Source organism: Magallana gigas, chromosome 7, assembly GCF_963853765.1.
Source record: "Magallana gigas chromosome 7, xbMagGiga1.1, whole genome shotgun sequence".
Lineage (NCBI taxonomy): Eukaryota > Metazoa > Mollusca > Bivalvia > Ostreida > Ostreidae > Magallana > Magallana gigas.
The window spans coordinates 25,270,719-25,294,185 of NC_088859.1; the positions used below are offsets into that span (position 1 = coordinate 25,270,719).

General features: G+C 31.6%; 1 protein-coding gene across 2 annotated transcripts; it reads left to right on the forward strand.

Annotated features, from left to right (window-relative positions):
* Window positions 1-117: 117 nt before the first annotated feature.
* Window positions 118-21,619, forward strand: LOC105318284 (ADP-ribosylation factor GTPase-activating protein 1). Of its 2 annotated transcripts, XM_011415349.4 has the most exons (12): window positions 118-309; window positions 1,073-1,182; window positions 1,466-1,637; window positions 2,783-2,973; window positions 3,179-3,247; window positions 3,395-3,503; window positions 3,938-3,994; window positions 12,868-12,957; window positions 14,996-15,055; window positions 17,017-17,076; window positions 17,635-17,744; window positions 18,719-21,619. In XM_011415349.4, the coding sequence occupies exons 1-12, from the start codon at window positions 250-252 to the stop codon at window positions 19,227-19,229; spliced, it is 1,599 nt and encodes a 532-aa protein (XP_011413651.3). In that variant the 5' UTR covers window positions 118-249; the 3' UTR covers window positions 19,230-21,619. The 2 variants fall into 2 exon arrangements, with proteins under 2 accessions (XP_011413651.3, XP_011413723.3); XM_011415421.4 differs by lacking the exon at window positions 14,996-15,055.
* The last annotated feature ends 1,848 nt before the right edge of the window (window positions 21,620-23,467 follow it).

Here is a 23,467-nt window from a genome sequence, read left to right on the forward strand (position 1 = left end):
AATTCCTATATCTTTTAAAAGTACTTTGTATTAATAAAAAATGTATTTTATAAATTCTGAATTCAACTTTCTCTTTTAAGTAAAGTGCGCAAATAACCATTTATAGCTTTACTCATTACGTCATATTTGGTTAATGGACTGACAACTCACCAAGTTTCAAGACGAAATATAAGAAAAGTATAGAAAACCTTGCGGTTTCACTTCAGATTAACTTGTAACTTTTTATATAGCCTATAGAGAATCGGAGAAATGGCCAGTCCACGAACAAAGAGAGTTTTGAAAGACATTCGTCTCAAAGACGACAATAACGTAAGTTCTTGGACGATTTTTATAAAAAGTAGAATATGGATACCATCTAGGCGAAGACCGGTGGATACAATAATAAAACCACAATTGACAAAAGTATGTTATTCCTGGCCCAGTTGAAGAATACGTGTAGGTTTCAATATAAAGTCAGGGACACAAATCTGTAAAAAAAATTCTCAAACATCAAATCAGCAGTTGTATTTCAAAGGATAGTTGAATGAAAATGAAAGATTTCGTATTATCATATATACATTTTATATGGAATACATAATAATTAGGCTTCGCCAGCACTGATTTAAAGATATGATAAATAACCAAGTAAATAGTAAGCCTGGTGGTACCACCACACTGTCTAGCTGATGCATACCAATTCCAATAATACTGTTATCAAATTAAATATAATCGACCGAGAGAGAGAAAAGAGGGCGATGGAGAGTGCAAAGTTGCGAAGGTGAAGCTAGGAGCAATAGTAGTAGATACACTTTAAAGAAGAATCTGAGGATTGGAATAATTTTAACCATGTATAATATCCATATAACATTGTATTTCAAACAACTGAAAGTATATCATGTTCCATATAAAATGAAAGTTTAATAGCTAAGGAAGAAAACATATAGAGTTGAGCCAAAAAATAATCTTTGGACCTTTTTCACTTAATTAAGTCAAATGCTCAACCACTGAGTTTTATGTCACAAGATGTTGTCTCAGGAATAGCGTCAAAAAATTATTGTTTATTTTATAAATAACCAAACTATTCTTATTTTAGAAATGCTTTGAATGCGGTGCACACAATCCTCAATGGGTCAGCGTTAGCTATGGAATATGGATTTGTCTAGAATGCTCAGGAAAACACAGAGGATTAGGTGTACATTTAAGGTAACTGAAAAAAAACACAAAAACACTGGATATTCATCATGTTTATTATTGCATGCCTGTTTCTTCAATGTTATGAAAATTATCATAGTCAATCTATAAGATATGAAGATGTCATTGGGATCAGTCAACTTAAACAATGTATATTAATAAGTCAGTTCTTGAATGGAAATTATATCTATTTTTTGCCTAAAGTTCTAAATAAATGCATGTATGTGATGTTGTTGTGTAAGCTTTGCACAGTATCTAGTATTTCTCTATTAAATTCCGATGTTTTTCCTCTCAGTTTTGTAAGATCTGTTTCTATGGACAAATGGAAAGACTCTGAATTAGAGAAAATGAAGGCGGGAGGAAATAGAAAAGCACTGGAGTTCTTTCAGTCACAGTCAGACTTTTCTGATGGAATGTCCATTCAGGATAAATACAACTCAAAAGCTGCGGCATTATTACGAGACAAGGTATGAAATGTGAAGGTGAATTGTTCATGTATTTTTGTTTCCTATCATATCACAGGTTCTATGGTATCACGGTATTTCTGTTCACGTATAGTAGCACGCGCTGAAATTGACATTTGACGTCTGGATATTTTTAGACATAGTAAACAGAGGCACGCTGAACATCACTGAGGTATATAATAGAGGAAACTCACAATAACATTAGTTTCTGGAAATATTTCCGTATTGATAGATTTTTCGACAAAATGATTTAACTACCACGATATCAAAGGACTGGCTCATACATAATGGCAGCTGTTCTAATTTACTTGAAATTTTTTAAAATTTAGCATTTTTTTGCATCCTGGGTTTTGGTAGATATTCAGCACATGTACCTGTTCCAAGGATTTAATATACAATGTACCACTAATATGTCATCTGATGAATCTACTTCTTTTTAGTTTGTGTTATGCACACAGTTTGTCTTTAAAATGTGAAATGCTTGTCTCTTCTACTGGTTTAAGAAGGAATAACACATAATCACAAAATGGCTGACCTCTGATCGAAAGGACATTTTGGTTTTTTTAAGGAATTAAATCAACGGCAACATGTTACTTACTCCATAGGCGAGTGGGTAAAGTGTCGGGCTTGTGATCCGTACATCCTGAGTTCAAATCCCACCGGGGCTTTTTATAGTTACTTACTAAATTGAATTTTTTAGATATTCATTTGTTTTCCCTAAACTGCAAATTTTTCGCATTTATTTGACATGTGTACAGTTTATTTATCATTATATCTTTCATAATCAAAAAATTTACTGTTTATTTGAGTTGTTTTTTTTCCAGGTTTGGTATTCCACCTTAACCATGTTTATTTTTCTGTTGCACAAGATTTAATCTTTATAAGTAAATCTACATATACTCCATTGATTATGGTCATACAAGTATTCAACCATTAAGTGTTGCAGAGAACATGTTATACATTGTACATCTATACACATATTTTAGCCAGTAAATAAAATATTTTATACATATATTTCGTGCTTGTTCATTTACACATTGACAGATTCATGTGAAGTTTTTTTTTTAACACATTTACAAATGTATACACAAAAATTTTATAAGCTTTATTGCAAGAAAGAGTTACCAATTAAGTTTTGTATTGCTCAGATAACAACAGAGGCAGAGGGAAAATCCTGGAGTATATCCACCTCCTCAGCAAAAGACTACGTAGCATTCAAACCCCGCAGTACCTTGCCAAAGTCGTCCAGTTATTCAAAACCCCACTCCAATGGCTACAGCAATTTCGGTGCAGACGACAGCTACCAAGATAACTATCAGGATGCAGAGTTCTACAAAAGGTGAGTCATGTTTAATAAACAAGGAGAGAGAGTTACTTAGAAATTTTGTTTAAATTTCCAAAGGAATAGTTTTCAATTTACAGATGTAATTAAATTTTACTTTTGTGTTTCCTTAATTTTGAAATCTTTTTTACGTTTTTCAGTTGAAATTGTCTAAAACTTATAAGAAAAGATTTTTTACTTTGAATTTTTTTTGTTTTAACAGTGATGATTTCAAAAAGAAGAGGGATGATTTCTTTGATCGACAACAAAGGGAAAATGCCAATAGACCCGAGTAAGAAATTAAAGTTGTCTTTCTTTCATTTATAAACTTTTCAACTGTGGATGATACCGTACATGTATTAATTTACCTTCACAAAAAAGTCATTCAAATTCCTGTATTATTGTGTGAAACTAAATCCACCATCCCTTGTCTTTACAGCGATCTCCCACCCAGTCAAGGGGGGAAATATGTAGGATTTGGGAGTTCCCCTGCTCCCCAGTCAAAGAACGATGATTTCTTTGACACGACTCTATCATCTCTATCATCTGTAAGTAAATATTCTATTTTCTATATTCAAATTTATTGTCTCCTGAATAAATCTACGAGAAAAAGTTCAGATTTGTTAGATGTCTACACTGAAGAAACAAATCCTACCTTGATCTTTAATAATGATTTAGAAATATCTGTGTATTTTAACTCCTGTTTAATATTGATGATTGACAAGGTTCAGTTATAAGTTGACAGGCAAATATGCTGCTGTATGCTTCTGACTTGAGGATCAAGAGGTTCCCATTATCGAGTCATGAATATGATAAGTTTCATGTTTTGATACCAGAATGTTAATGTTATTGATTGCTTAGATTTTTTTCCAGATGACCAAACTTAATCCATTAAATCTCAATGTAATGAATACCATATATCTGTAAATGCATATATAGTAAGATAAAGATAAAGTACATGTAGATGTGTTGTATGTTCTAGGGCTGGTCATCGTTTACAATTGGAGCCACAAAATTTGCCTCAGTTGCGTCTGAAAAGGTATGTTTATAATACTTGAGATTTATTTTTCATTCCGCTGTTTCATTTGTTCATATCCAGATCAGATGTCTGAGAAGTTAATTACACTTCTCTAACTGTTTTTTAAACAATGATATGAGGTATACTGATAACTTTTATGATTCATGACATTACTAGAAAGTAAGTAAGAAAAATGTCAATTATTATTATTGTCAATCAGAACATTTAAAAAAAACAGAATAGCCAGTTCTCTCATATAAGTGAAGTTAACTATGGTAGCTACAACATTTTTGGAAGTCGGATCATCAGCTTGTGATATTTTGATTTTCATGTACCGTTTATATAGGCTACTAGTACATGTAATTTGATTTCTAAGCCTGACTTGCAATTTGGTTGACCAAGAGAATTAAGTTATCGCTTATATGTTCTGTTATTAACTTTTTTACCATTGTCATAATGACTTGCACAAAAATCCAATCAATCTGCATGCTGTTATGTTTATATGTTTTATGTTTTTCAGAGTTTTAAGCATGCTAAGTCGTATGATAAAAAATTTAATTTTGAGGAATTAAATGAAATTCAAACATGTGAAAACTTATTTTGAAAGTAAAAGTAAAACTGGAGTGAAGTTTTTTTTTGTACATCACTTCTTTTAAATGTGAGTATCAAACTAGAATCGTCCTGCAATTGATGAGCCAATTGCAAAACTGTGATGTCCATATTACCATCAACTGGAAGGTTCTTGGTTCAAATCTAACTTTGGATAAGTCTCTGAGTTAAAAAGTGTGTGAATATCAATTATGTTTCAGTGTGTGTATGGTAGAACCATTTTAACAAGGCCTTGGACTTTCAGTAGGATGTAACTATCTACCGGTATTTCTTGTTAAAACAAGTTAAAATGATGCTGGTTTCAAGCGAAACATACAGCATTAGCTCAAAAGCCACACAAATCTTGTTGATTTTAAAGAGCCACGACTGAGTGGCCTACAATGCAATAGACAGGCATACGTCACATTGCTGTTTGACACAACTACCCAAAGTCCAAGCTTCTGTTCAAATGGTTCTATTTCCCGAACATATTAACAATTCTAAATTTCTAATCAATGTGATGTCTTTGAAAATATCAAAGCTATAAATGGGTTTGGTTAATGATTCTTTTTTATTGAAAAATTTTTTACTTGCATTAAAGTTCAAGGACTCTTTTCAGCTCAGCAAAAACAAATTGGGTAAACCGTTCATTTTGAGAGTCTTTGACTCATTTAGTTTTTACAAGCTTTCCTGTAGTATGAGACATTCAAAAGCTGTCCTGAGGCAATACAGTAAAAAAAAACAAAAAAAAAACCTGTCAAATAATGCAGCAGCATGAGTTTATTACTTGATCGTGTGGTTTACCCATTGCACCAAGTTTTGTATGATATGCAGATTAAATACAATATGTTATCTTGGAAAAGTTATCATGGAAATGTTAATTTTTTGTCACCTTTGTTGGATTAACGAAGAAAATGATTTTGATTTGATAGTATTGATCAAATTTACACAGCCTGAAGATATCTTTAAATTAGATCTTTATTTTACTTAGGTAGCATGTGGAACGTATGGCCCATTATTATTTTTTTTTATGGGGAAGGGGTCTAATTGTGTAAGAAAGGTTCAAATCCATATAATGTTCTACCAGGAAATCTGTACATATCTATCGACAACTACTTTAGCGAAGTTTATAAATAAGACCAAAAACATCAACCTTGTATTGGTGGCAGTGTTTAAAAGCATGAATTTATTATGTACAGTGTATATATACAGCTGATATCTATTTGATGATTTTTTTGGTAATCTCTTTTTCTTGCTTTTATATTTTCATACCGGTACTTACCTAGTATTCAGTTGTGGCAAAAGTCATTGGTGTTAAGGTCATTAGTTTAAAGGTCAATGAGTTTGATTCTGTTCAAAGTTAAAGGAAGTAGTAAGGTTGGAAGCCTTCAGAAATTTACCACTTTTCTGAATGCTAAAAAATAAAACAATGATATGCAGAAGAAGCTTATTCTTGTGCTGTGTGCTCATGCAATTTCTGCTTAATGCCAGCCGAGACAGCCAAACAACAAAAACATCTATTAAGTCAAGCTTTTTGAATCAATATGACAATGTGCGTCATATATATTTCTATTGAATTTGTAATGAAACCGTATTCATGAGAGCTAGATGTTTTAATTAGCAGTTTATGAAATGAGCAGATCTGCATGCTGTTTTAATCACTATGAAATGTGTTTCATTTGTTTGTAAATGTGTCAATGTTTCGGTATCCTTTCTGAAAATTTTCTTGTGCACAAGCCCCTTACATTTAAAAAAAAATGCAGTACTGAAAAAAAAATTAATAAACAAGGTGAAAGGGCATTATCTTATGAGTGAAAATGATCCCTTTGTCTTGATACCCAGAAAATGCAGTGTCGTTACTGTGAAGTGGGGACCTTGTAATAGGCAGATCGCTTAATCACAGGATCTGAGGATAATGGCTATATTTGTATTGATTTTTGCGGCTGAGTCAGCCCCCCTGAACTCCAGTGTTCATGCAGACATGCGGCAGATGGTGCATTCGTAGTTATAAGGTATCCAGATCTTTCTTGCCTTGGTTAAATCAAAGTGAAGAAGAAAAATACTCTACATAAGAAATTCTTTTGGAAAAATCAAAGGTAAATGTTTTACAATGTGTTCTTGTATCCGTAGTTCATTCTGTGGGTTAACTGTCAAATACCTTTTTTTTTTTCATTAGAAGAAATGTGGTTTAATGAGATTTGTTAATAGTCCAGCTGGGATTAAAGACAGGTCATTCGTTTAATTAGTGTTCATAAATGGGTCACTCTTAGATCTCATTGGTTTCCTTGGTGACTGGCAATATGTTATATTATGGTTACAGGATCAAAGAAATTTTTATCTCAAGCTTAATTAATGGCTCTTTTTCTTACTTAAATGTAAATCAAAAGAGATTCACAATTTGTTTAGTACTAGTTTTATTTTGACATCGTCTTTGAAAACAGAAGTGGAACAAATAATGTATTGTAGAGAGTATTCTTTAATTTTTCAAAGGATTTTAATTGTAAAAAAGTATGCAATAACTCTTTCACTGTTAGGACTTCGCTGAATTCAAGAGCATAGTAATGAATATAACAGATTTTTAAAGATTACTTCAAAAAAGGATTGCAGCCTAATAATTTGATAAATTCACACTACAGTAAAACACGAATAGGCTTATGTAATGAATTGACGTTTACAGCAAAGTGATTTTTATACCCCGTTACATTATTACATATGTTGTAAACTTGAAGAATATAACGAATTACACTTATAAAGAAGATTTTTGTTCGAGGATAGTTCATCAGACATTCTCTCATCTTAACAGAATTATATGCATAGCAGTTATTTTGGCATTTGAAATTTTTGGCAATTTTTCTCCAATTCAGACATTTTATTGGGTCATATCCCAGCAAAACCAATACTTTATTCGCAACTTGCAAAAGTTAACCAATGTACAATATATCAGTTTCACATGTACAGAATATTTAGTATTTGCAGATGTACTTAGTACTAGCTGTATTTAATATTCAGTAAAATATGAAGTTTAGTAAAATCAAAAATAATTGTAAAACATCACACATTATGAGGATGTTCTCTTGAAATGAAATCATTTTAGTAAACACTTCGGTCTTGAATATATTTTCGTGGCAACACAGAAATGTCACTGAGGTCATGTCTTTGTGCAAAGAGATGTGAATCATCGTCTCCTATTTTGAGAGCATGCAACTCTAAACCACATTACGGTAATTATATCGCTATACGATTTCATGTTGTATCAGCAAGCCCATCACAATACTCTTTGTCACCATTCAAAAGATTGATAGATGTGTTAGGTAAACATATTGATTTGTATGTTTTAAAAAAAAGGCTGAGGTAAAGATAAAAATAGAAGGATTTATGGATGTTGATTGCCTGTTTTCTATCCTGTTAAAGCAATATGAGCTGTATTTTTTAGAAATTTTATTATACCCCCGCTCCGAAGGAGAGGGGGTATACTGTTTTACCCTTGTGTGTCTGTCTGTCTGTCCGTCCGTAACAAAAATTTCTGTCGCATTTATCTCAGCAACTATTTATCGCAAATGCTTGAAATTTTAACACAGTGTTTGTTAAGGCATGCCATATCGTGGAATATATTTTTGTACCAATGGGACGTCAACTTCCTGTTAAATGACGACTTTGCTTATTTTTTAACCAAAATTTTCAAACAAATTTTCGTCAAAGATTTCTCAGCAACTGTTTATCGCAGATGCTTGAAATTTTTACACAGTATTTGTAAAGGCATGCCATATCGTGGGATATATTTTTGTACCAATCAGACGTCAACCTTCTGTTAAATGACGACTTTGTTTATTTTTTAGCCAAAATTTTCAAACAAATTTTCCTCAAAGATTTCTCAGCAGCTATTTATCGCAGATGCTTGAAATTTTAATACACTATTTGTTTAGGCATGCCATATTGTGGGATATATTTATACCCCCGCTCGGAAGGAGAGGGGGTATACTGTTTTACCCTTGTGTGTCTGTCTGTCCGTCCGTCTGTCTGTCCGTCCGTCTGTCTGTCCGTCCGTAACAAAAATTTCTGTCGCATTTATCTCAGCAACCATTTATCGCAGATGCTTGAAATTTTAACACAGTGTTTGTTAAGGCATGCCATATCGTGGGATATATTTTTGTACCAATCGGACGTCAACTTCCTGTTAAATGACGACTTTGCTTATTTTTTAACCAAAATTTTCAAACAAATTTTCGTCAAAGATTTCTCAGCAACTATCTATCGCAGATGCATGAAATTTTAACACAGTGTTTGTTAAGGCACGCCATATCGTGGGATATATTTTTGTACCAATCGGTCGTCAACTTCCTGTTAAACGACGACTTTGCTTTTTTTTTAACCAAAATTTTCAAACAAATTTTCGTCAAAGATTTCTCAGCAACTGTTTATCGCAGATGCTTGAAATTTTTACACAGTATTTGTAAAGGCATGCCATATCGTGGGATATATTTTTGTACCAATCAGACGTCAACTTCCTGTTAAATGACGACTTTGTTTATTTTTAGCAAAACTTTTCAAACAAATTTCCGTCAAAGAATTCTCAGCAACTGTTTATCGCAGATGCTTGAAATTTTTACACACTATTTGTTTAGGCATGCCATATTGTGGGATATATTTCTGTATCAATCGGACGTCAACTTCCTGTTAAATAATGACTTTGTTTATTTTTTGCCAAAATTTTCAAACAAATTTTCGATTTCTCAGCAGCTATTTATCGGAGATGCTTGAAATTTTTACACAGTGTTTTTTAAGGCATGCCATATCGTGGGATATATTTTTGTACTAATCGGACGTCATCTTCCTGTTAAATGAGTACTTTGTTTATTTTAGCCAAAATTTTCAAACAAATTTTCCTCAAAGATTTCTCAGCAGCTATTTATCGCAGATGCTTGAAATTTTAACACACTATTTGTTTAGGCATGCCATATTGTGGGATATATTTCTGTACCAATCGGATGCCAGCTTTCTGTTAAATGTCGACTTTGCTTATTTTGCATATTCACATCAGAGCGGGGGTATCGCTAGTGAGCATTGGCTCACAGATATCTTGTTTTGTATCAATCGGACGTCAACTTCCTGTTAAATGACGACTTTGCTTATTTTTTAACCAAAATTTTCAAACAAATTTTCGTCAAAGATTTCTCAGCAACTATCTATCGCAGATGCTTGAAATTTTTACACAATATTTGTATAGGCATGCCATATTGTGGGATATATATTTTTGTACCAATCGGGTGTCAACTTCCTGTTCAATGACGACTTTATTCATTTTTAGCCAAAATTTTCAAACAAATTTTTGTCAAAGATTTCTCAGCAGCTATTTATCGCAGATGCTTGAAATTTTAACACACTATTTGTTTAGGCATGCCATATTGTGGGATATATTTTTGTATCAATCGGACGTCAACTTCCTGTTAAATAATGACTTTGATTATTTTTTGCCAAAATTTTCAAACAAATTTTCGTCAAAGATTTCTCAGCAACTATTTATCGGAGATGCTTGAAATTTTTACACAGTGTTTGTTAAGGCATGCCATATTGTGGGATATATTTCTGTACCAATTGAATGCCAGCTTTCTGTTAAATGTCGACTTTGCTTATTTTGCATATTCACATCAGAGCGGGGGTATCACTAGTGAGCATTGGCTCACAGATATCTTGTTTTTTGCTGCAAAAACCTGCTAGTATGGTTAGTCTACATGGAACTTAAGATTTTATGATAGATAAGATTTGAAAAAAATCATTAGTTTTTGTCAAAGGAAAGTTTTCTCTTCTAAGGAATATATAGCAGATCAATTTTTGTACAGGACTACAAAAATTCAATTTTGTTCCAATTAAGGCCTTTTCATAATGGCCTTAATGGCCTTTTCAATGAAAAAAAATGGCTAACAGAAATTCTAAAACAATAATATTTTTTGTCATTTTAGTAGAAAATAACATTTTTGCAAAAAAAATATTCAGCACGTTAAGTATCCAAAGTGAAAATCATACATTTTACATTTGGATATCATTCATGCAGTAGGGTATCTATCTAAATTGTAAGATTTGTTTGTACTTTTTAAAATTAGATTTGTATAAAGGAGTACAATATTCAGTTGAATATTTGGACAGTGCTAAAAATTAGAGGTAAAGTATGATAAGACAGAAGAAAATCACCAAATTAGAAACAAGAAAGCAGAAAAAAAATAGCAATTGGTTTGAACATATTTTATTGTTTATATATAATATAAAGGGTTCAAACACAATTTCTTGCAACTTACTGGGTTCTCACACTATTATGATATGGTGAAATACAGTTTTATTTATATTCCTTATTTTATAAATTTAATGCATGTACTTACATGTAATTCGCAATTTTGATATTTAGTATCAAATTGTGAGAATATAAAATCATAACTGCTGGGCTTTTGTTGTAATATCATACACTATAGATAAATGTGAGAGATAGATATTAAGGTAAAGTCATGAGAAGCTAAGCTTGCAGGGTATAAAATCAAGCTTTATTTATTTTTCTGATAGTTTTAAATTAAATAAAACTACCTGGTATAATCAAAGTAGTATGCTCACAATTTTATAATACAAGGATTTGTTACACAATTAATAGCAGAATTCAGTACAGTTTGTGTAAAATAAGGGATCTACTGTTCATAGTTCACACAAAATTAAAGTGAGGTTTTAAATTTGCAAGGGCTGATTCTCATTATTTTACACAAATAGTAATTCTTCACATTTGATTGCTAGAAATTTAGAGCACTTTATCTGATACACAGTTATTAAAGTATGCAAAATGTCTGTTTGGGTTCAGATACAAATGAAATGTGACAATAGTTAAAATCACCAGTAACAAAGACTTAATATGACAACAGCAGTTTATGATAAATTTATCCTCAATTTTTAAAAAATACATGTATAATATTCTTTTATTCACATCCAAAATGTTATCTTCTATACTCCACATTCATGCATGTAACTTTTTGTAAGAAATCTTCAGAAAATGCCAAAGTTGATTTCAAAGTCATCATGTAGTAGTATTGGTTCGTAGCAGAATGATAAAACTCGACAAAAGTGCAACTGAAAATTGCTACACAGACAGACCTACAGGCTAATGCAGACACAATAATTTGAAAGCCAATAGACTAAAAGCAGACTTATTTAATTTGTAATTATTGGGGGAAATCATTACTCCTGGAATTTCCCCTCCTAGTATCTGGACGTTTTATTGGATTGCGAGCAGATCGTGGGAATTTAAAAAGCCGGCTAATTGAAGAGAGTACCAAACTATCCAAGACCTTAGAGAATTTGCTCCATGCATGCGATGCTACAACCAAGCTGAAAAAGAGAAATTTATGTCCACAAGCAATATTGTTAATTACTCTGTTCACAAGGCATTTTAGATAATTATGTTGCTTGAATTGGGCTGTTCCTTTTTTGTTTTGATGATTAATTTCAAAGCCTCATCTAAGGATGGCCATGCCAGCAATATCTGATCAAGCTGTGGCATTGCATGGTGTGCACTAGATCGGAGACTATTTTCAGTGTCGATGTTGAGTTTTAATTAATGATGCTCAGTCGTTTCAGAATTTCCTGCTTAATTGCTCTGTATATTTGGTTTGGTAGGTACCATGCAGGTCATCATCAGTTCATACCATATCAATAAACAGTACAACTTACTTCTAAGAATAGGCAGTAATTTGTGTTTATATGTCTAGTAAATAAGAATATAAGTGGGTCATATTAGATTTCATTGTAAGAGTTAATTGGTCTTAGTGGTTATCACATTTTCATGATATTTTATGGTTCTCAATCGTTTCAGCTCGTGACAGCTCAATTATCATAGATTCATATTTCCGGCCCATACCCACTTATTGAATTTCAGATACATCTATTTTTGAAGCCATGAGTATATTTCACTAAAGAAGCATGATGAATAGAACATTTGTGGGTTCTGAACATGAGAAAAATTGCATCTAAACCTCGGAATATTTTAAAAATTGCTTTCAAAATGATTCTACAGTACTGTACTGAATTTATTTGAGGTCATTGTGCAGCTAAGCTATTGTGAAAATACGAGACCATTGATTTTGTATCTTATGGGGTTTTTTTTTTTGTAGTTCTCATGTTATCGTTATTTCACAATTTTTTTACTCCATTAAGGCTCAAAAATCTTCCATAGAGAGTGCTAAACTTGAGTTCAAATATCTTTACTTATGGTGATCTTGCAACTAATTAAGTTTAAGAATGATTACTTGACTTTATTACCATCTCTTTTTTTTTAGGCCGCCAAAGCTGCTAGCGCTGCTTCAAAGAAGACAAAGGAGTTCGGACTAACAGTGAATGAATCAGTTATAAAGCCCACAAAAGAAAAGGTTTGGTTTTTTTTCCTTCATTTTGTTTTTTTTTTTTTTTGGAAAAGAGGGTTTTGGCCATCCTTAAAAAATGTTTGGTTGGAATTGCCACCTAGGGTTTTCTAGACACAGGAGGGGGGGGTGGATTTTTTTTTACATTTTTAAATTTGAAAAATAAAAATCTCCTTATAAAAACTAATAAAATTGATTTGTGGGGAGAGTATTTCAATGAGGCGAGAGGCAATTCCAAACAAGCAATTATTTTATTTTGGCATTGTGGATGGATAATACATGTATTAAATGTACCATAGAACTGTTTTTTATTTTTTTCATTATATGTAGTTTGTCCATCTGTGATTGTTTCTACCACTTTTATTAAACGATTCATTAAAAAACTATGGTACTTTTGATACGCGGGTAGGTTAAGGCAACTCAGAGTTTAATGACCGTCAAAATTATGATCAATTTAAAAACTGTCCATTTTTATGAAAACAGTGCTGAATATGAATACCAAGTGAATGTGTTCCCAAATATATCATTTTTCTACTTCGGAATCGACTCGATCTTTGAAGCTCCCGAGCCATGGTATCATGTGACAGTTAAAAATAGATCACTTTTTTACCTTAACAAAAAATTAAAAAGTGTAACTCTACCCCGAAGTTTATTTGTATGTTTGATACTATGATTCGATTGGCAATTAGTTCATGTTTAGTGGTATTACTGCTAGAATCCTATTGTTAATCGCATAAAAAAGATATTGTAAATATTTATCGGAAACCCTCTCAACTTCTATAATTTCATTGAAAATACTACGTATTTTTCATTTAAAACAACAAAGCACAGGATTCTAGCAGCACTTTTCTAGTAGTTTAGGTCATATACCGTTGATATTTACCAAAGTTATCTTTCATAATATCCGGGGTAGTGTTACACTTTTGCCTTTCTTTGTACACATTGACAGAGGAAAGGATGGTCAAGCCACATAAATGTCGATCTGCTTACCTTAAAACACGCGCTGATGAAACAAAATATCCATGCCTGTATTATCCTGATTATATCCTAACTGACACTCATCTAAATCTTAGGTATCTGTATTAAATAAGTCTTATTTCGGCATTGTTTACACTGCATTCCGATGATTTGTCTCCCGACTTGATCTTCTCTATTTAACATGCTTGTGACGTCATCAATGATAATTATACGTAATAGAGAGAAATCGAAGCTATATTCAGTTAGAAGAGTTTCTAGTGATATTTTATGCCTGTAGTTTTTATAATTTAAACCAGAGATAAAGTTAAAATCGACATGTTTCTGAGTAAAATATGACATCATGTTGCTTATTGTGACGTCATATCGATCAGAGGAATTTGATCGCTGAGAGTTGCCTTATCATACCCGCGTAAACAATAGCAAAATAAATTTATGTTTATGGAGGATTAAATAAAAATTCAAATGATGGGAGTTTGTACATGTACGATATTTATTCTGCAACATTATATAAATAGTGCCTGTTTGGGAGGGTAACAGTTGAAATTGACACTCCGAGAAAACCATTGTCAACCGACGCGAAGCGGAGGTTGACAATGGTTTTCGAGGGGTGTCAATTTCAACTGTTATCCTCCCAAACAGGCACTATTTATTTTGTTATACTGAATGTCTTAATTTTTAAGAAAATTTTACTGCATATAGGAATAACGTGAATTCTACAGCGAACCGTACGCGCATAATTTTCGCGCATGTATCATTTTTTAATGTTACCCGTTGCTAACGCTGAGGGTAATAGAAAATATTATTAACTGCGTCTTAACCAATCAGATTTCAGTATTTAACATGAAAGTATAACAATATCTATTATTAGCAACCTGCTTGAAATGCGGAAAGTGTAAATAAAAATGTACTGGGTATAAATATGGTGATGTTTATATATTATCTTGATTTTAAACTGCGTTTTCTCTCCAACTGTTTAAAAATGTAGAAGTGTCATTTCAACAACAAACTTTTCTTAATGAAGATAATTTTGATTTTTTTTTTAAATATGTGGGCACTGATTATAATATAGGTAAAGGAAGGTAAAATTCTGGATGATGTCTCAACATCAATGTCCAGTTTCGCCAGCCGAGTAAGTACATGCATATCAGTGAGCTGTAATACAGGCCAGTGTGTAAACTAAAGCAATGTCTCTGCAGTGCTGTTTTCTCGCTTCCAGGCCTAAATCCTGTCTCACATTTATTTTGTAGCCTGTAACATTTCTACATGTAACACTGTTCACAGATATGCTAGAGAAAGCAATATCCCTCACCTTCCTTTAATTCAATATTGAAACCTTCTATATATATATATATTGGATTTTTTGTTTGTTGTGATGAGAAATTTCAAGAAAAAAAGTGTGTTACATTTAATAATTTAATACGAAAATGGTTGTTTCAGCAGAAATATTGGGTAACAATTGACCTGTCTAACATTCCCTCCCACCCCCCTTCCCTTTCAAAAAAAAAAAGCAATTAAAGAATGAGGGTTTCCAATCCTATTACATCCAAGATCTTATTTTATAAGCATATTATCTGATAAATGTGCTCTCTTTTTAATTTTTTCTGCAAAAAAAGACCATCTAAAATATACCTCACAGCCTTTCAAAAGTTGAGATTGACACAACAGATCTCTTTTTAGTTCTGTATTCAAATTGACAAAATTAGCTCAGTAATTGTACATTAGATATCATTTCAAACAGAAATATATAAAACATAAAAATTTATCTTAAGTTGTACGTGTTTCATTTGAAATCATTTCAATTTCATAGGGGAAAAATTATGTAAATTCCAGTTTTGTGGTACTTGCAAAGAGTTTACAAAAATATTTTTCTCGTAAAATTTTTCAGAATCTTGGGGAGTTGTAAGGCATTTGGATTATATACTCATTTCAATGCACAATTAATACATGTGTATTATACACATTGCTTTTTGATCAGTCTGTTAAATTTGCTAAATTTGTAAAAAAAAAAAAAAAAAAAAATAAAAAAAAAAAAATCTAATATTTTATATAATGTAGTATGGCACTGTATGGGTATAGTTATATCTGATTTATATGACATGATATTAAAAAAAAATCTTTATGCGACTTAAGATGTTCACCAGATAATATTTAAATTATATAAACATGTACTGTTCTCAGCATGTAATCAAATAATGTTACACTTGTAAATTGTTGCTTCAATGGCCAGATTTTTATGGGCAATTCATTATGCAGATGTAGAACGGGTTTTATTACACTCAAATGTGATGCAGTCATTATGCATACATGTTTTATCATGTTACATATTCATGACTCATAGATTATTTGGATTGAATTGTTTGCTACTCAACGTAATTGATAATACAATTTCTTCATCCTATATTATATATAACCACACTCTGCTTTGCCAGCTAGCAGACACCTGAATATTTCTGGATCAATTATTCCTTTAATGTACCATATGTTATTTTGTTTATTTGTAAAAATCATGAAATTATATATAAAGGCCTGGCAATGGTCATGATTTTTTTCTTCTTCAATTTTTACTTTTCCATTTTTAATGTTAATGATACTTAACTAAGATCCGAACAATAGTCAGTCAAAGTTTGTTTTAGTCAGATGTCAGTTTTAGGCTGGCTACAGTTAGTTAAGCTTTGTAAATACTAACATTGGAAAAGTCAAATTTGAAAAAAAGTGTAACCATGTTATGTATGAATTATTTTTCACTAAATTTTGGTGGGAGTTGATTTTGTAATGCATTCATTTAAGACAAAAGTTATATAACTAGTATGATTTTCAGTCTGAAAAAGCCTTCTCAGCTAATGAAGACTTTTATTACCAAACAGGATGCTTGTGGGAACGTAAATTTTGTTTTACCGGTATTGATTTTTCATGGACAAGTATTAATGAACTAGGGTCTTCCCTAAGGATGAGGTTGAAAACATTACGAGTGATGCAAGTTAATGACATGTTATTAGTTTACACTGTGTTTTACAGTTGGCTTGGCCAAAATAGAAGTCATCTTAAATTATACTCCGTAATACTGATGGACTAACTTGTTTTTTATACTAGGTGAAAGAAGGTACTTTGATCAACGACGTCGGAACCTCCATGAGCGGGTTTGCAGCCAAGGTTTGTGTTCATGATAATTTCAAAAATAAACAGCATGTTAATTTTAAAAAGTTCAATAGGATAATATGAACTTGGTTGGTCACATGATCAAATCCTGTGAAATCTGAAGGGCTTCTCAGATGATTTGATCACATACCAGCTAAGTTCATATCCAGGTGAACTTTTTAACATGCTGTTTATGATTTATATTTATGCTTGAAAAAATTATTAATTGTAAATACAAACACATGTAATTTTTCATCTTAAGCACACATTGTGGTTTTTTAATGCATTGCAAATTTTTGTCATTAGAAAACAAAGAAAGCATTAAAATTGAAGAAAATATCGAATCCCCACAAAAATATTCATTTAAGTATTTTTACTGCAATGTAATACAAGTACATGTATAAAAAAATTTCAAAGTATAAGATGATAACAAAATTTGTTACAAAAATGTTTTTCCTTGAAAATGTTTATATTTAGGTCCCTATCTTTCTTACATACTGGTACATATAATGTTAAAAAATCTAATATTTTAAGTTTATCATGTTAATTAATGTTAATTTTTATTTGTTCTAGATCAGTTCAAAAGGATGGACCAATTTTTCCTTGTGGGGTGACTCTAAGTCCCCAACAGGGGGCCCAGGGGAGAAGTCTTCACTCCTGTTAGACAAGTCATCAAACAGCAGGTGATTTTAGTAATTCAGATGGTGAAATAAATATGATTTCTATAGAATACTGTAAATTAATTAAAAGATTGCTTTTCCTTAAAGACTATGTACTACTGAATGATTATACAGTGAGGTTTCAGTAATGTGAACATATGTAATCTGGAAGCTTTGCTTTGTGAACAATTTGCAATGGAAATTTGTTTTCAAATGATTTAAAATATTCTTGTATTGGTGTTTCATTTATTGAAATTTTCTTTAAAGGGACTTGGACACGATTTGACTTAAAATTTTTAAATTTTATTTTTCCATTTTCAATGTTTATACTGATAAATATAGAGGTTTTAAATGCTATGTCAAAATTTGAAAGTCAAATATCAAGTTATAAGCAAGATACAGAGTTCATAATTCTTTGTTTTGTAAACAAACTCGAATATTGTCATTTTTTACATATGTGTTGTATTGGCGTAAGTTTCAATCAAATGTATTTTTCTTTTGTTGATAATAGTATTTATGAAGATACTGAATTAGTTTAAATTGTTCTTACTTGTCATTTTGTCAAAGAAATGATAATTCTCTTCATTACATTTTTTGTAAACAACTATAAGACTCGAGCTTTGTTTACATAACAACCAATTCTTACCTCTGTATCTCGCTTGTAGCTTGACTTTAACATTCAATATTTTTGTCAATCAATTTAAATGCAACAGTAAACCATTTTATACATAAGAAATAAAAATAAAATGTTTGATCTTAAATCGTGTCCAAGTCCCTTTAATCTGAACAATTTTGTTGACATTGAATGTGTTCTAATAAATCAAAGCTCCATTGTGATTAACAATCATTAATTACTTAAAACGATGAGAAGGCCAGGGGACATTTCTGTTGAATAATTAATTATTGCTACAAGATTAAGAAGACAAATAAGATAAAAAATGAGCTGATAGTAATGAATATATAGTGTATATAAAACTATTTTGAATTTTATTTTGAAGTGATCCTAGTCAGAATAGTTTGCTGGACAATGAGGATGATTCCTGGGGAGGATGGGAAGAGACTGACTCTTATCAGAGCAAAAAGGAGGCTTCATCCCAAAGCAAAAAGAAGAACAAACCACAGAAACTTAACGAGGAAGACGAGTTTGAGGCGTGGCTGAATGATGATGCACCACTCCAGTCGTCCAAATCCAAATCAAAAAGCAAAGATGAATGGGATGACTGGGGCGAGGAAAAGACTGAGAAGAAGAGTAAGAAATCGGACAAAAGTGTGAAAAAATCAGGGGACAAATCGTCTTCTGGAGGGGATGGGTGGAGTGACGTGAATTGGGACTCAGACTTTGCCTCACCCCAGAAGCAAAAGCAGCCTCTGGTGGGGAATCTGTTGGACTTTGGTGAGGAGGAGGAGGTAGCGAAGGGAACCTCCTCAGGGTGGGACAATGAGGTCTGGGCAGATGAGGATGATGATGACAACTGGCAGAGTCTGGAAGAAAACTCCAAGCTGAAATGATCAAGGTTGTTGGTTAGGAGTTTTACTATTTCTATGTGCCAGTATTTGTCATGATTTCTGTACAATCTCAGCATTGTATAAAGACCTGTTTTTAAAAAAAAAATAAGTTAATATCACTCACTGCATGTTTATTTCAGCCTAGCTTTACTGGTTTTTTGATTAACCTTATTCTTGACTGTATACATATACATGTATGTATATGCACCATAAACAGCAATTGTGTGTACAAGTTTTATGACGTCAATATGTAAAGTTATTGCAGGTTCTAAAAAAGGAATAGAAAAAAAATGACTAGATTTAGAAATTGCTCAGATATGTATATGTCAAGCATTATTTAATTTACTGTAAGTTTTTAATACCTTGATGAATGTGACAATTGTAAGGTCATGTATTTATTTTGTTGTCCAAAAAGGTGCAATTCTAGTCCAGTGAACACTGGAATAGGATGGCTAGATTGATTCATTATAAAGCTAGAAATAGTACAAGTTCATGTATTAATATAGAAAATTGTGCAATACTAAGTTAATGGTTAGGAAATTTGTTACATACAGAGCCCAATATTTAAATAGTGAGATGGGCAGAAGACCAAATCATCATCGCAGAATTTCTAACAATTACTGTAGAATCATAAAATTAACCAGTGACTCGATCTTCATATTTCCATGGAAACCCTCACACATATGTTTACTTCCTCATTGAGCTATGAAAAACACAATCTCCATTTACTAATTATACATTATATTGACAAAAACATGTAAACAAAAAAATTAGCAATTCATAAAAAAAAAAAATGACCCCCTCGAAGTGAACGAGTTCACAGTATAAGGTTGTTACTTTCATTTTTGATTTTCATTCCTTTTCTGTATTATTAAAAACTTGTGCGTAGAAATACACCAATAATATCTTTGAACCTTTCTTGTATGTTATAAATAATAAGATGACTCAATTGAATGTCAAATGGATTTCATCTAAAATTGGTTATTAATCATATTTGTTAGATACGCTTTTAAGAGTGCTAAGTGAATTACAGACTGTATATGTTATTGTTTTTGCAAACAAATGATGCAGCTGGTTTGTGTCTAGAGATAGAATTGCTGTTACAAGTTAATGGCTACTATACTTTAAATTATTGTAGCTGGGTTTTTTTAAACCCTTGGATGTTTTTGTCTGATTTCCTCAATTCATAGTATGATATGAAATACATGTCCATAATTATGTATGATTAATATCAGCATATTTACTATCAATATACAAACTTGCAGCCTGATGAAGGTGATGTAACAGAAAAAAAAAACATTGTCCTTTTTTTTTTTAATGAGAAATTTGAAGGCAAACATGTTGATTTCTCTTAGTCTAAGAGTCTTAGAAATGGCTGATGCCTAGTAAATTAAATTCTTGTTGAAGGAATTTTTGAGTCAAACCCTCAAATTGCCAAAAACAGATTTATTTTTTGTTAATTGTTTTAATGTTTTTCATGCTTCTTTTATATTTTCATTTGTTTTGGGGCATTAAGGGTTATTTTCTAAACTCTCCACAACTCTTAAAAGATAAATATGATACCATTTGACAATAAATTGTCCTAAATTTGTTGTACTGTTTTTGATTTTGATGAATAGATGAAAACTGCAAGTTGGCCATTTTTAATATATTTCTAGTATTAAAGCAAGATTAAACAGTATTTGATTTGGTGCATTAATGAAAATAGTTGCTTACTTCAATAAACAGTAATGTAATGCATCAATCATAGTCACTGAGGAAAAATTGCCTTGATTATAGATATTATTTGATTTACTTATGAAAAGTAAGTCACTGCATTGATTATACATGTATGAGGTTTTCTTATCATTATATTTTAAATCAGTAACATTCTGACCACTTCAAATAATGTGTAATGGCATATCCATGTACATGCAATGAGTCCTCTCAAATCTGATTTTAATGAACTTGGCTCTGTTATTTTTTTTAATTTCATTTGTATATAATAATGAAAATTTACCTGTACACTTATAAAAAATATAAATATAAAAAAAGTTGTCAACCCTCTGTGCATTGAATTTCGACTGTGATATGATAAAAAAAAAAAAAAAAGGAATCAAAACTATGATTGAAATGAATGCCTTTTTTGTTATCTTTCTGAGAGTTATCTCTCTTGTAAGAGGGTAAATAAATAAGCCTTAAAATATACTGGAATTTAAAGTTAAATCTTATTTTCAACACAGTTTTATCATGTATTGATGTCAAAAGGAGTTGGGTGCAGCTAGACTTCTTTAGTTTGCTGTCATTCTGACAAAAATGTTTTTAGCTTCGAACAGATCCAATGTACATGTGCTATGTATTTTTGCCACAAATGCATATTTTGTTGGAAAAAGATGGAATAAATGTTTTAAACTCATGATATTCGGTATTTTCTTTAGATGTATGAGATATATCCATTTCATATGCTTGATATCAGTTTTATTAAAAAAAAATAATAATAAATGACAAAGTGCACACATTTTGAGAACAAATTTATAAAACAATTTACAGCTTATTGTGTGGTAACCCCTGTACCACCACTGGGGCATCTTATCTGCTCTGCTCTCTATGACATATATAAGGAATAAGGAATCATTCTTTGAGTATTATGAGGTGATAATTTTGGTCGGGGCGTGATCAAATCCAATAAAGCCCGAAAGCTCAAAGAATGATTCCTTATTACTTATATTTATAAAATTTTAGGCCATCGTACGATTAAATATTTAAATATAAATAAACAAACCCCACTTGAGCCTCAATTTGGTGTCATTTGTATTATGAGTTATATACTACAAAATCGATACGTAGTGTTATCACAGGCAAAGACACTGGATAATGTAAATATATATAAATATGTCAGGGAGCAGAGGGATAAGATGCCCCTGTGGTTCCACCCTGGTTAATTGATTAGTTTTAACCAAAGTTTTATAAAAATGGCCTCATTATTAATTTTATATACTGTAGTTGTAGACAGTAAGTGTAAATTTTGCCCAAAAAAATCTGCTATTGATAATAGGCAGTAACTGTAACAAAATGGGTCACATCACTCACCTGAATATTTTTTTGTAATCTTGTTAATATATTTCTTCCATTTTTCTTTTAAAAATACATATTTGAATATGCCTGATTTTAATTGTGTAAATGGGGTGTAATTTTTCTATCATATAAAGAAAGCTTTCCTCTGTATTGATGAGTGTTTACTCAAAGGCTTCTGGAGAAAAATTTTCTATTATATATTTATATGAAGAACTTGGCACCCCTCAAAAAACTTTATTTTTGCATTGTGAATCATAGTGTGAGCTTTTTAAATGGGCAAAAGAGTAATTTGAAAATTATGGATCTTAAACGTTAATGGACTGTAAATGAATTATCAGAAAAGTAACGAGCTATCAATCAGGCGAGCTAAATTATTCAACCAAAGTGTACCAAAATAGAAAAACCCCAGATTTTTTAAAATGTAAATATTGGTGAAATCCTCATGCCTAAATGGTTTGTTCCAACGAAATGATTATTCTGCCATTAAGCCACCTACATCATCGTATCAAACTATTGAATCATTAAATCCTTTCAGCGATTTTGGTGTTTATTACATTTTGGCTTTTATTATTGTGTACGTCAAGCACATGGTGTCATTTTTCCACACGCCTACCCCCAAAAAATCTCGACAAGAAAAAAAAATTGATATGAAACAGTAGGATGAAAATACTATAAATATTGGTTTTCATTTTAATTTATATGAAAAAAGATCTCTGCTTAAAAAAGTTGTCCCCATACTTTCTGTTCAGTATGTTATATCTTTGGTCACAACAGGCATACGAAATTACATGCTATTGCCTTGTTTTTGGAGTATTTTCTTCTTGCATTTGAAGTAAGGTTTCCGGTAAAGCCATGGTCTTCCTTTTATGTACAATAATCAAGGGTTTTTACACCCTATTTTAAAAAAAGAAATTTTCGTTATTATTTGACAAACGACCAGATCCATACCCAGTGCGTTAGATTTTTACAAAAATAGGTTTGCTATCCCACCCCCTAGTCTTGAAAACTAACGCGCTGCACTGTACCCTAGCGTTATACGTCAATCTCAAGACAATTAACTTCCACAGCGTCCACTGCTGGTTAGATAGAATTATATTTGTAGGAGTTATCTGTCTTTTTAGGGTGAGATTGTACCTTGAATATTCCTAACCAATGATGTTTTTGGAGAGTACATATATATATATATA